At 42.4% G+C, this 15,235-nt stretch overlaps 1 protein-coding gene across 1 annotated transcript in view; it reads right to left on the bottom strand.

The window, feature by feature from the left end:
• DNER (delta/notch like EGF repeat containing) overlaps positions 1–15,235 on the bottom strand; it is a 188,960-nt gene that overhangs the window by 83,134 nt on the left and 90,591 nt on the right. Inside the window, exons 5-6 of the mRNA XM_004701820.2 lie at positions 14,561–14,714; positions 11,049–11,162 (exon numbers count right to left, since the gene is read on the bottom strand). Of these exons, the coding sequence (XP_004701877.1) occupies positions 11,049–11,162; positions 14,561–14,714 (268 nt within the window). The remainder of the gene's footprint in view (positions 1–11,048; positions 11,163–14,560; positions 14,715–15,235) is intronic.

Here is a 15,235-nt window from a genome sequence, read left to right on the forward strand (position 1 = left end):
GAGGGACCAACCAGCAATGTTTCATTCTGTGTCACATAAGGTCATCATGAGTTAAAGACGATTGATGGCAACTAACAGCAGCGATTTTCAGTTACCTTTTATCCACAGTCTATAAGATCATATGAAATGAGAATTAGTGGGGAAGAACAGATTCAAAGTCAGGTTTATTTAACTGACATTCAACTATGATAAAATGATGAAACATTATTTCATTTTACCAGCGTTACCTACACTGGGGTTTTTTGCTCAACTTTCTCCTAGGCCTGAGTGTCTCGATACTTCCTACCATAAGATGCTTGTAGGGGTGAGCGGTGAGATCCGAAAAGCTCAGGGTTAGATGCAAGATTGCATCTCATGATCGAGTGATCCAAGGTAAAGTGAAACATCTTGTTCTAGCATCCTACAATCACCGTGGTGTAAAATGGGTATATATAGGAGACATATTCTGTTGCAGGAAAAACAAATATTATTCATGTGTTCTTCTAGCAGGTTTATACTTCTTTTTTAACCTTTTATTGTGAATTTAGGTAAAGCTTTGCAGAAGAAACCATCAGTCTTACATTCAACAATACATACACATCTTAGCTCATATCATCCATTGCAATCCCCTCCAATGTACCAGCATGTAGTTTGTTTTCTCCCTGGTTCCTGTTTCTATTCCTCTCTCTTTCCCAGCCCTCTGAATTTTGTCATTGGGTAAATGCTGTCTTTTCTTTTCTTAAATGGTTGATGATTCTACCACAAGGGTGAGTTCACTTCTACAGCTACTTCGGCAAGTTAACAACTAAGGCAGTAAAAGCTCATGAGCAACCATTGGTGCAACGATTTCTCTGCCCCCATCCAGAGGAAAGAAGAGTGATACAAATCCAAAGACGACATATGGGACCAATTACTCCAATACACCAATAAATCAGTCTCCACAGCACTGAGACCAGAAGGACCAGATGGTGCCCGGCTACCACAAATAACTGTAAATTTTGGATATAAACATTAAATCTCCTATCTGAAGGCTCTGCAGAGTTGTGGTAGTTACACAGATTCATGTCAACTTGATAAAATAATGAAGGGGTGGAGCCTAGCCTGTCAATCAGGTCACAACCTGATTAATCCCTCCTTGTGGAAGTGGCCTTCTCATGAGGATTCTGGGAACTTCTCTCTCTCTTGATTTTGCCATCAGAAGAGGTGGTTCGTTCTCTCTCTCTCTCTCTGTCTCCACCACATGGAGCCATGCTGATGGCATCCAGAGCCCTGGAGATGCACCCACCACCACTGGATCCACCTGACATCAGCACATGTGCTGTGGGAGTACAAGGAGGAATTTATGGACTAGTATCGGACATATGGGCTAATATCAGATTTATGGACTTGATCTGGCCTGGGCTGGGATATTTTCTCAATGTTCAACTGCTCTCTGATATACAGAAAGCTCTCTCTTATAAATATGAGTGTCAATGAATTTGTTTCTCTAGTCAACTCCATCTGAAACAAGCGTGAAGACAGGCAGGCAAGTTTTTGAGGGAAATCACACATGAGGTGAACGTCTTGGTTTGGAAGCTCTTGCCTGAGGGAGGTTGCAGTTGTGGCAGTAGCTGTTCGCTGCCTTGGACAAAATGCTGCCCATTATCTCCATGATTGCCTATAGACTAGACCACTGCGGTCCATAGGGACTTCACTGGTTCATGGTTAGCAGTAGATGTGCAGGCTTTTCTTTCTGCCAGGAGCAAACCGAGCAGTAGAAGGGTTCCAAGAGAGCAAGTGGGCTCAGTGTGTGTTCCCAGGATCCCAGTCACCCATCAGGGTGAGGCTTTCAACAACTCACTTCTCCTGGAAGAAGCAGGAACAAAAAGGCCCCTGCAGCAATTGTATTGCCACAGTTTGAGAAACACTGTGCTGTGTTCAAACTTCCAAAAAGCAGAAAAGAAGCATGAGCTCAGTTGTAAAACAGAGATTAGTCAGCATGCACTAAACAAGAATAAAATGTTACTGGCACTTAACAATCCGAATACACTGCTTGCAAACAGAGTGACTATATACCACTGGGCACAGCAACCACCTCCGCTACTCTGATTCCTGAACGATGCGGTCACTGAACGATGCGGTCAATGATGCCAAAACGCCTAAGAGAATACTATTGCTTCAAGCCCGTTAACTCCAGGCGGATGGATTTCGGGTTTCTTCTGTAAATACAAGCAGTTTGATGTGTTCCTGAGGATATATTTGCATCAAGTTCACATCTATCAGGATACTAGAAGGAAAAATATATAACCAAATCCCCCAAAGACGGCATTCCTATATCCTTACTGAGTAACGTGCCAGTTGCTGAACAATACCATGATCTCAGCGATAACTTTAACGACATGTGTTACTGTGGCACATAAAACCTCTTCAGATAAACCATTTGACGACTGAAATTTGAGTTGGCCAAAGGGATTTTTATCTGACTACACATAAATCAGAAAAACAAATTTATTTGGGTAGACTCAAGATGTTTTCTGTGAGAAGATTTAACCTTTGGGTCAACCCGGAGGGCTAAACCTCTGGGTTTTCATAGAGCCACTTAGAGGTTACAAAATTTTTCTATAAACATGACTTGAAACCAGATGGATTTATTGATGCAGCCAGGGGCTCTTAAGTTGATGTGTTCATAGTACCTTATTCTAAAAGCCCCATGATAGCCTATTCTGCATCATAACAGCATGCAACCCTCCATGTGGCTACACATGAGGTGGCCTGGCCTGGACTGAGTTTAGGTCTCTCACTTAGATGGTGAGAATTCAACCCCTGAATTACCACTTCCCTCCCCAATCCTAATTAAGAAACCCAGTTCATGACCATTGAGTGGATTTCAATACATGTTGTGTGTTGCTATGCACCATTGAGTCAGTCCCAACTTGCAGAGAGCCTGTGTACAACGAGAAACGCTGTCTGGTTCTACGCCATCCTTAAAAACAATTCTTATGTTAGAGCCCCTTATTGCAGCCACTGGGGTCATCTTCTTTTTCGCTATCCTGACACTTTACCAAGCATGCTGTCCTTTTCCAAGGACTGCTCTGTCATGATAACAGGTCTAAAATATGTGCATCCTCGCTTCTAGGGAACATTCTGGCTATACTTCTGCCAAGACAGCTTTGTTTGTTCTTTTGGTAGCCCACGGCGTTTTCAATATTCTTCTCCAGCACCATAATTCAAATGCATCCATTCTTCTGTCTTCCTTATTCAATGTCCAACTTCCCAAGACGTACAAGGCAAATAAAAAGACTGTAGCTTGGGTCAGGCACACCTTAGTCCTCAAAGTAACATCCTTGCTTTTCAACACTTTAACGAGGTCTTGTGAAGCAAATGTATCCAGTGGAAATGTCATTCGATCTCTTGACTGCAGCTTCCATCAGCATTGATTGGATCCAAACAAGATGAAATCCTTGCCACCTCAGGCCAACACGCAGTGACACTATATAGGATGTCCAAACTAGCAATCGTTATGGATGCAGACAGCCTCATTTTTTTCCCCCATGTAGCAGCTGATGGGTTTACACCACTTACCCATCACTTAAACGACATCCCCACCAAGGCTCTGTAACTACTGATATCTGTTCAGAAGTGACTATTTACATAGTGCTTAGGGTTGTTTTCATTCTTCACTCCAACATTTAAGTTAAGTTAACAGTGTCACCCCCAGAAGCAAAGAGCTTGCAAGTGATAGGTGTAGCCTTCAAGACCCAACAGTGTTCCCCTAAGCCCCATGCTCTTCAACCCTTTACCCTACTGCCTTATGGGCCCAGAGTCCGGTCTCCTGACATCTGGGCCAGTTAAAGACACTGGTCCTCCACATCTGACTATGGGGTTTCCATATCATGAGATCTGCAAAGTCTGATGGCAAACGCTCGTGTTGTGTCTCGTTGGTATTGGACTGGAAGCAGTACCAGCGGCCATTTGATGTTCATAATTGTACAAGAGTAGTTGCTACAAATGGACTGTACCCAGGTACCACAGTGGGTTAAATGTTGGGCTGCTAAGTGGACGGTTCAAACCCACCAGCCACTCTGTGGGAGGAAGATGAGACACCGTGCCTCTGGGAAAATGCACAGGTTCAGAAAGACCCCAGAACCGTTCTACTCTGTCCTATAGGGTCGCTGAGTCGGAATTGGCTAGAAGGCAGTGGATATAATCCTATCAGTATAGGTAGCACTAGAAAAGGTAGTCTGTGTTAAATATTTCCAAAACACATCTGGATAAAACCAGGTTGTCTCAAACTCCTTCATGAATTGTGCTGCTCGTTTTGGACTGTCATATGCCTTCTGTTATAGGGCGAGGCCATAAAAATTATTCCACTCTCTGAGGCGCGCTCTGTGCCGATGTGAAGCGACACCTGAGGAGTCAGTAGTGGCTTGACCGCTGGAGATGCTCCTCACGATCGGTCTTGACGAGCTCACAGGGTGGGATGCTGTCAATCCCAGGGCCAGAAAAACAAAAATCAAGCTGAGGAAGTAAAGTTGGTAGCCGGATAGTAGAATCCAGATTTCACTTACATGTGATATATTTAAAAGACAGCCATACATTCGAATGTGTACTTAAATTGCAATAGGCAATGGCAGTGTGCATATATAATTCAACATGTTCAGAATGCAATTACATTTCATTTAAAAATATAAGGATCTTGAAGATATTTTAAAAATAGAGACATTTGAGTGATGGTGTTGGCAAAAAAATTTTGAAAGTACCATGGGCTGCCAAAAGAACAAACAAAATTGTTTTAAATGAAGTGTAGCCAGAATGCTAAAAAAATCATCTCATTGTAAATGAGGGGGCATGCTGAGTGGAGACCCAAAGCCTATCTGTAGGTAATAGGACACCCCCTTACAGAATGGTGACAGGGAGAAGACGAGCCAGTCGGGGTGCAGTGTAGCAACGATGAAACATACAACTTTCCTCTAATCCCAATTCTACCTTACAAATCCAGCTAGATCAGAGGATGCACACTGGTACAGATAGGAACTGGAAACACAGGGAATCCAGGACAGAGGATCCCTTCAGGACCAGTACTTAAAATGGTATTCTTCATCACTGCCCTATACCTCCCCTGGATATATTATTTAAAATAAATTTTATTACGTTTATTGAAAAGAATCTCCTTTAGCTTAGCTATGGGTAAAATAAATGCAACGGTGCTGAGTTTTAAACTCATAACATGCCTGGTAAAATGTCTTAAGTATGAAAAGAAATCTAAAAGAAAAATTTTAAGTGCCATAAAATCCATTTACCACAATCCCTACAAGTCCAGAAAGCAGTAAAAACTGGGGGTTCCCTGGAGTCATCACTGCTATGTTGAAGCCCGTTGTGGCAGTCACTGGGTTAATCTACCTCCTTGAAGGTGGTCCTCTTTTTCATTGACCCTCTCCTTCAACAAGCATGATGTTTCTTCCCAGGGACAGGCCCCCCATGGTAACCTGTGCAAAGTATATGAGACAAAGTCTTGTCATTCTTGCTTCTAAGGACATGGTGGCTGCACCTTTCCCAAGACAGATTTGTTCCTTATTCAGACAGTCCACGGTATATTCTTGGCAGCACCATAATTCAAATGCACCCATTCGTCTTCAGTCATTCTTATTTATGGCCCAGCTTTTGCATGCATATGAGGCCATGGAAATCACCAGGGTCTAAGTAAGGCACACACCTCTGTCTTCAAAATGAAGTCTTTCTTTGGAATATTTTAAAGAATTCTTTTGCAGCAGTTTTGCCCAAAGCAGTGTGTCCTTTGATTTCTTGGCTGCGGCTTCCATAGAAGTTGATTGTGGATCTGAGTCAAATGACATTGTTGACAACTTCCAACTTTTCCTATGTACCATGATGTTGCTTATTGGTCCACTTGTTGGGATTTTTGTTTTCTTTACGTTGAAGTGTAACCCATACTGAAGACTGTCGTTTTTTATTATTATCAGCAAGTGTTTCAAGTCCTCCTCACTTTCAGCAAGCAGGGTTGTACCGTCTGCATATCAAAGATTGGAGGAAGTGAGGCTTCCTCCAATCCCCATGCTGCCTTCTCCTTCACACAGTCCAGCTTCCACATGATCGACTCAACTATAGATTGAGTAAGATTAGTAAAGGTATACAGTCCTGACACACACCTTAGATTCAATAAAATAAAAGGAAACGTGTTTTTTCCGGTCTTCTCTGTTTTCAGCCAAGATTCATGAGACCTCAGCAGTGATATCCCTAATGGCACATCCTCGTCTCAATTTAGCTTGAGTTTCTGACAGCACCCTGTAAATGCATCGCTGCTTTCCAATTACCTTCAGCAAAAATTGTCTTGTATGTGATGCTAATGATATAGTTTGATAATTTTCACATTCTATTAAGTTACCTTGTCTTGGAATGGATACTGATGTGGATGGATTTCAAACCATTGGTCAGATACCTATCTTGCAAAATTTTATCTTACACAAGGGAGCATTTCCAGGATTGCATCTACTTGTTGAAGTATCTAAATTAGTATTCTGTTAATTCCTCGAACCTTCTTTTTATCCAGTGAAGCTTAAACTCCCTCCTTTCAGTCCTCCTGGTTCTTGGTCATACACTATTCCTGGGATTGTTGAACACTAAGCAAGTCTTTTTGCTACAGTGACTGCTATTGTTTCCACCTTTGTTTGACGCTACCTAGGTTAGTCAATAGTTTTGAGTTTATTCCGCCTCACAGAACCCTGCAATATTGCAACTTGAAGGGGCTTGAATTTCTTCTTTAGTTCTTTCAGCTTCAGAAATGTCAAATGTGTTCTTCCCCTCTGATTTTCTTTCTCCGAGTCTTTGCACATTTTATTTATAATACTTTATCTCCTGGAGCCACTCTGAAATCTTCTGTTAGACTCTTCTACTTCATCCGCTTTTTCCCATTCATCGTAATTACTCTGTGTTCAAGAGCAAGTTTCAGAGTCTCTTCTGACATCCACTTTGGTCTTTCCTTTCTTTCTTTCTACTGATGTTTTGCTTTCTATATATAATGTCCTTAATTTATTCCCACAACTCAAAGGGACTTTGGTCATTAGCATGTAATGTGTCAAATCTATGCTTGAGATGCCTCTAAAATCAAGGGGGGTGTGCTTAAGGATGTACTTGGCTCTCATGGATTTGTTTTAATTTTACTGAGCATTTTACTTGCATTTGAGCAATTGATGGTCTGTTTCAAAGTCAATCCTTGGCCTTGTCCTGACTGATAACATTGAGCTTCTCAATTGTCTTTCCATAAATGTAATCAATTGAATCCTATGTGCTCCTCGGCCAAGATCCATGTGTACAGTCACTATTTATGTTGTTGAAAAAGGTATTTACAATGAATAATTTTTTGGTTTTACAAAATATTATCATATGCTTTCTAGCATTATTTCTATCACCAATGCCATAGTTTCCAATGAATGATCCTTCTTTGTTTCCAACTCTTACATTCTAATAATCACCAGTTATCACTAATGCATCATGCTTGCATGTTTGATCAATTTCAACTGCACAAGTTGGTAAACAGCTTCAATGTCTCCATCTTTGGCATTAGTGATTGGTGCAAAATTTAAATACATGTCATCTTAACTGGTCTTCCTTGTAAGCATGTAGATATTATCTTACCACCAACAGCACTGTACTCCAGAAAAGACCTTGAAATGTTCTTCTTGACAGTGACTGTGGCACCGCTCCTCTTGAATTGGTCATTGCCAGCATAGAAGCCCTTGATTGTTCCATTCAACACAACCAAGAGCAGTCCATTTCAGTTCACTAGTGCCCAGGATACTGAGCTTGAAGTGATCCATTTCATTTCAACCACTTTTGATTTTCATAGATTCATACTGTGTACATTCCACATTCTGATTATCTGATGAATGTTTGCAGCTATCTCTTCGTAAATTCTTCGTTTAATGAAGCCACATCAGCAAATGGATGTCCCCCAAACTTCTCTCCACCAACCTCACGAAGTTTATCTCTGTTTTGTGACAGCAGCCCTTCCCTAGCCATTAGTTCGTGTCTTCCAGCCTGAGTGGCTTATATTCCAGGACTACATCAGACAATGTCCCTCTACTGTTCCTAAGGCTTTCAATGGCCAATTTTAATGCCCGTTGTTTGTCAGGCCATGTTTCCTAGTCTGTCAGCCCCACTGAAAACGGTCTACCAGGGATGACTCTGCTGGTATTTGAAATACTTATGGCTTAGGTTCCAGCATCAAAGCAACACAAAAGCCACCACAGCACAATGAACTGGCAGAAAAGTGGTCAAGAGCCAGTCTATCTAGGTAAACATCCAGCCATGTGGTCTCCAACAAGCTACTTAACATTTTACGATTCAATTTTCCTGATCCGTCAAACAAAAATGTTACTAGCACCTGCCTCATAGGGTTGTTGAGAAAATCAAATGCGTTAGTAGACTTACTGTTGTCAGTTGCCATGACGGTGGTCCTGATGCATGGCTATCTTAGGTCCAATAGAGCAAAATAGCACCAGGTCCTATACAACCTTTGTGATCTCTGAGAAGATGACTTTACTTATTACAGAAATCCATCTCATTAAGGATTTCATTTAAAAAAATTTGAAACAAGAAGTGACATTAAGAGACATGCTGAATGATAGCTGTGGTGATTTTTATTGCTGATCTAACACATATTTACGAGCCTCCTCCTGCTCCCACAAGCCACAGAGCGCAAAGCACACTGGAAGGTCAGGGGTCGGGAGTTGCTGGAGGAAAAGCAGCTCAGTAAGGTGGATTAGCTGACTCAAAGGATCGCCCAGGGAAATGGGGCCAATGTAATCAACACAACGTTACCAAGGAGGCAGAAAAGGGGCTGCTGACCCCAGGTGCTGACTCCGGCATACCCACGACACGAGGGCTCTTATCGGTGCCCCATCCTGGACCCCTGGCCCCTCCAACCTCCCAGTCAAAAGCTATCGAGGGTGACTTAGACTTGGGAGAGTCTTCCTTCACACTGCGACTGCGCGTTTCATCTCTGCAGAGACAGTGACAAGCCTACAAAATCGTCAGTGCCATTTCTGTGGGTCAGGAGCTGACACGCTGTCCCTAAAATAAGAGAACCCTAACACCGTGCTATCCTACCAACATGGCGGCTTTAAGGTAACCCCTTCCATGACAGCCCTGGAAGGCCAAATGGGGATGAAACCTCTTGCAAGCACAAACCCGTTTCGGGGGGCACTGGCTCCGTGGAGGTCATTGCCCACCTGCTTCTTCCAATGAAATTATTCTCATAGGTAACTTTTTTCTGTTTTTTTTAAATTGTTTTATTAGGGGCTCATACTACTCTTATCACAATCCATACATACATCAATTATATAAAGTACATCTGTACATTCGTTGCTCTCATCATTCTCAAAATATTTGCTTTCCACCTAAGCCCCTGGCCTCAGCTCCTCATTTTCCCCCTCCCTCCCCGCTCACCCCCCCATGAATCCTTGATAATTTATAAATTATTATTATTTTATCATATCTTATACTGCCTGATGTCTCCCACTTTTCCGTTGTCCATCCCCCAGGGAGGACGTTATATGTATTTTCTGTTTATTTTTAAAAATACAAGTAGCCCTAAAGATTTGGCTTGCTGGGGGACATGGATGTTCTAAGACATTGTAAAATTGATTTAAAACAAAAACAGATCAGGATTTTTTGTTTTCAAATGTGAACTGATGCTTAAAATCCTGACAATGTAACCAATATAAATACATATAAGTATGTTAAGTTAGAGAAAATATCTCCAAAATGAATCAACTCCGCTGTCACCGGGTTGATTTGGATAAATGGTAACCCTCCAGGACAGAGCAGGACTGCTCTCTAGGGCCTTCAAAACCAAGATGGGAGCAGACAGCCTCATCTTTCTCCTGAGAAGCGGCTGACTGGTGGGTTTGAACTGCTTGCAGTTAGCTACCCTGTACATAACACACCAAGTGACCAGGGCTCATAAGTTAAATAGGTAAGTGAAGTATCACAATTTCTTGAAAGAGCCCACTGTCTGGTAGTTAATAATTTTCACGGTGTAAGTAAAATAACAGAAAGTCCTTAGTGAATCTCTAAGTCAAACATATTTTTCATTGCCTTTGAGTGGACTCCACAACCTACAGGGACTAACCAGGACAGAGGAAAACTGCCCCAGGGGGTCTCTGAGGTTCTAAATCTTTATGGAATCAGTTGGTCTCATCTTTCTCCCGCGAGCAGCTGGTGGGTTTGAACCAACAGCCTTTGAGTTAATATCTCAGTGCTTTAACCACTGCACCATAATAAAGTAATGACCATCTTCCGTGTGTGTGTGTGTGTGTGTGTGTGTGTGTGTGTGTGTGAATGGAGCAAGATAGGAAGTTCTCTCTCAGCATTTTAATTTGCTTTCTTTGGGGGAAGTTCTCTTGTATAGAGTTTAAATTTTTTTTAAAGTTTTATTGATATGTCATTCACATATCGCAAATTCAATAGTTTAAATATATTTTAAAGGGTGCAAAAAATAAAAATTATAATAAAAGAGAGTACACTCATCACCACAGTCAATTTTTCGTCATCCTTGTCCCCATTATTATTAGCTCTCCATTAACCCCCTGCCTCCCTTACCTTAAGGAACTATTAATCTAGTTACTGTCTCTGTGGGTTACCTACCCTGGATCTCATCTAAAGAAAATCATACAAAAAACCACCACAAAACAGAACACAGAAAAACTCAATCCAAGTGGAAACAGAAGACAATAGAAACTAGACCAATTAAAAGTGGATCAGAAGGGAAAACAAATGATAATATGTTCAATTTTAACCTAACTATATGTGCACTAATCCACTTTTCAATGCACTATCTGCAGGTAAGACGATTCAGATCCCCGTCAATGGTCTGAGAGAACTCAATGGAGGCTTCATCTGAGTGGGGGCCCTGCAAATGGATTTTAGGCTTTCACTATCATCCATAGCCTTCTGCAAACTGGGTGCTCAGAATTTAAACTTCTTGCATAGTTTTCAGGAATTAAAAGTGTAATCAAATCCATTCGTCATTCAATCTGGACAAGGATCAGTATCCCTCAGGTAGCAATCTTTACCTTCCAGACACTGGCAGGTGAATCCACTGAGCTCGGAAACACAGGTCGCTCCATTTCTGCATGGTTCCATGATGCAATAGTCAATCTTGGATTGGCACAGCTCCCCAGTATAACCTGAATCAAACAAGAAGCACGTTTTTAAAACCATGGTACTCCCTAAAGCTCCACGAACCATCCCCATGAATAGATGATCCACAGGTACCTGCCCACCCAGGCCACAGTCACCTGAAGCTAAAATCTCCCAGCCATTCCTCGAACGACTTGCCTTTTACAGCTAACAACCATGGCAGTTCAGAATCACGGCACCCCAAACCCTGTGTTTTGCAAAACTCTTCACTGCAAACAGAGGCACTGCTTCAACCACAAGTCAGCGTTCTGCCTTGAATACTAGTTAGAACCCTGGGAAACGGAGTCTAAAAACCATTAATGCTGTTGATAGCTGCCCATGAACACAAGGCAAAGCAGAAGCGACAACGTCCTGCATTCTGGTTGACCAAGAAAATGGCCATTTATGACTACCTATGAAATGAAAAAAGAGCCCTGATGTTGTCACGGGCTACAAGTTAGGCTGCTAACGGTAAGGTCAGCTGTAGGAAACCGCCAGCCACTCCACAAGAGAAAGATGAGGCTTTCTACTCCCGTGAAGAGTGAGAGTCTCCGAACCCCACAGGGCTGTTCCACTGCATCCTGTAAGTCGGCACTGACTTGAAAGCGGAGTTCTGAAGGAGAACGCAGGCTTCAGGGCGATCTGAAACGGCCGCCCTGAAATCATCTGTTAGCTGTGAATCTTCTGAGATCTTTTTGTACCAAAAAATAAACTAACTGCCATTGAGTCAATGCTGACTCATAAGTCTCTGAGACAGTAACTCTTTACAGAAGTAGAAAGCTCAGTCTTCTTCCCCAGGTCGGCTGGCGCTTTCAAACCACTGACCTTGCAGTTAGCAGCCCGACTCCGACCACGGCACCAACAGGGCTCATCAATAGCCTCTCTTCATTGGTGCAGTTTGGATAAGGTGATCTTTCAAGCTCACCCAAACCATCAGATACTCCTACCAGAGTAAAAAGCGAACTTTACTGGGAATTCAAGTCCAGATGGGTGGAGACGGCATGTGTGTCTCCGATATGTGTTTCTGTTTGTGGGGAGGTAGGTTTCTATTCGTGGGTAAATGGGGAGGAGCAACCTCCCACTGGGAAATAATAACAATACTTATATAGAACCCAAGAGGAGAATATGCTTGGAACTCAGTTTCTATTTGGACATTATTGACCTAATGTGTATCCAGACCTTAATGACCCAGGCCGTGTGCTATTGACCACTGGAGCTTTGGATTCTTTTCTTTTGAGATACCCAGCATCCTTCATAGGCCACACCAGAGGACCCCTGTGGAAACCCCCCTAAGAGAACTGGGCTTTACCTCAAACTCACCTGTAGCCCTTAAACTTAAGGCTGAAACTCCCTAGTGTGAGAAGAAGCAAATAACTGTTAAACCAAGGTTATAGAACTGGTGGTACTGGACTTTGATTGGGATTTCTTGCCTTGAGAGTATCCAATGAAGAGTGGCCCATTAGTACCACATACTTTCTATTGTAATGCCCTCCTTGTTTTATTATGACATGTATTAACCTGGTAGGCATGGTTCTGCCAATGTGAATGAATATTATTGGAAGTTTTGCTCTATCATTAACCCCCATTTTTGTGTAGATCTTGTCACTTAAGGATTTAGTTTATACAAGTCAACAATTCATGTATTATGGTTCATAGCTGACCTATACTTGTATACTTTCCTTTTCTCAATAGTGTTTTGAATTCTGCATCATTGGTTAATTAATAACAATATCAATAGAATTACCTTATGTCCCAGGGAGATGATTGATAATGTTCTCGAATATAAAATTATAATGATGCTCTAAAGTGAACCAGAGACATATATATAAACCATAGATATAGGAATGTGAATGGATTCTGGATTCTCACTTAATTCTAGCCCCAATATAAGAACGATGTGTTCCTTAACACAGCCCTACTTGATGCTTGCCCTCATGAAGAGGTTAAGATATGATTAAACGTGATGAACAATCTAGAATCTAGATTCTAGATGATGCCCAGCTATCAGAAAGAACAGCGCCTGGGATCTTAAGGCTTATCTTCAAACAAGCAGCCCTCTTAGTGGGGCATCAAGTAAGTCCACAGGGAAAAAGCACACCAGCCTGTATAATCCAATGATCACAAATAATAAAATCCAAATCTGAAGGAGGGAATGATATCAGAGATTAAAATGTGAGCACCTGGTTTGCAGAAAGCAATGGATGATAGTGGAAGCCCAAAATCCATTTGCAGGGCCCAGATATAGACTGATTATAGTCAATCAAGGTCACTAGTCCATGTGTTGCTGCATAGATGATCGACAACAACAAAAGAGAGCAGGTTCGTGCGAAGGTTAGCTCCCAAGAACTTGAGCTACTGAACATTTATAAAGGAAAGGAAAAGAACTCATACTGCAGGGATGGGCCCTCAAAGAACTTTTAGCCAATCCTTAACTTAGGTCTCTCTTCAATTACTTAACCTGATCAGCCAGCCCAGCCACCAGGCCAGCATCCACACACATCTGCAATACTGTTTTTGAGACAGCCAACTCTCTATCTGAAAATATTCTAATGTCAAAAGGAAAACCAGTGGGCATGATGTCTTTGCCCCACCCCACCCCCATGCTAACTTCCATCAGCTAATCTCTCGTTACATACCAAGTATTTACCATCTAGTCAATTCTCACTCCTGAAGAGCCCCCATAAGTCAGAATAGAAATGTGCTCCGTATAGCTTTCAATGGCCAATTTTTCAAAAGTAGATCACCATACCTTTCTTCTGAGGGGCCTCTGGAAGGGCTTGAACCTCCAACCTCTCAGTAAACAAGCTAAGGGTTTAACTGTACATGCTACCCCAGGAGGGCATACACAGACTGATGGAATCAAATGAGACCTTGAAGTCACCATCTACTGCAACTGCTTTGGACATCATATTATTTAACTGCTATCGATTCGATTTCAACTCCTAGCATCCCTATAGGGAAGAGGACAACTGCTCCACAGGGTTTGAGAGCCTGGACATCTTTATGGATTTCACTGTCTCATCTGTCACCCATAGAGCCACTTGTGGGTTTGAACCACCAACCTTATGGCTAGCAGCCCAATGCTTAGCCTACTACACCCTTAGGGCTCCGTAAAGGATTGCTGCATGTATGAGTGCCTGTTCTACAGGCAAGGAGATATACAACTACTAAGGATCTAAAGCAGGGGTTCTCAACCTTCCTAATGCCGTGACCCTTTAATACAGTTCCTCATGTTGTGGTGACCTCCCCAACCGTAAAATTATTTTTTTCCATAAAATTATTTTAGTTGCTACTTCATAACTCTAATTTTGTTCCTGTTATGAATCGGGCGACCCCTGTGAAAGGGTCATTTGACCCCCAAAGGGGTCACGACCCACAGGTTGAGAAGTGCTGATCTAAAGCATACCTGCCGGACAGACGCAGGTGAAGTGGCGGCCCTCATGCTTTTCTGGAGCATCAATACAGCTCCCGTTGTTCTGGCAGATGTTCCTCTGGCAAGCATCGAACTCTTCGCAGAAAGCGCCCACGTACTGGTCCTCACAGCTACAGGAAAACGTGGTCTAGAACACAAACACACAGGGAGTGTTAGCTGAGTCCTCGGCTGCGCAGGCATTGGCGCAGAAGATGCCAAGTTTAAAAGCAGTGCCACTTAGTCTATAATTGTACCGAAATTGAGGACGGTAATGCCTTTGGCCCTGAGCTGGCTGAAACCGTGGCTTTTAAGCAAAGCCTCCTGTGCTGCATTACAGGTCAATATCAAATATTTATGCGAGTGATTCTCGATTCCTACTGATCTCAACTAGACTGGTCTTCCTAAAATAGATATGGAAAAGTCAGCTTATCTTAAAAGGAGAAACAAAACAATGCCATTTGGCTGGGCTGATGAGCAAATAGCGATTTTGCTAGAACCGCTAACGAGCTCCAGCCAGTAAAAGGGATGTTAACACTGCCCACTAAACCCCATCATATTGCCAACAATCTATACTAGCACACCATCAAAGCCCTACTCAACAGTCCTCCATAACCACAGGTGGGTCACCCAATCCCCTGGTAAGGAACCTCCATTCACAGCGTGGAGCCT

The sequence above is a fragment of the Echinops telfairi genome, unplaced genomic scaffold (assembly GCF_000313985.2).
Source record: "Echinops telfairi isolate 266 unplaced genomic scaffold, ASM31398v2 ScPeMD7_3;HRSCAF=10, whole genome shotgun sequence".
Lineage (NCBI taxonomy): Eukaryota > Metazoa > Chordata > Mammalia > Afrosoricida > Tenrecidae > Echinops > Echinops telfairi.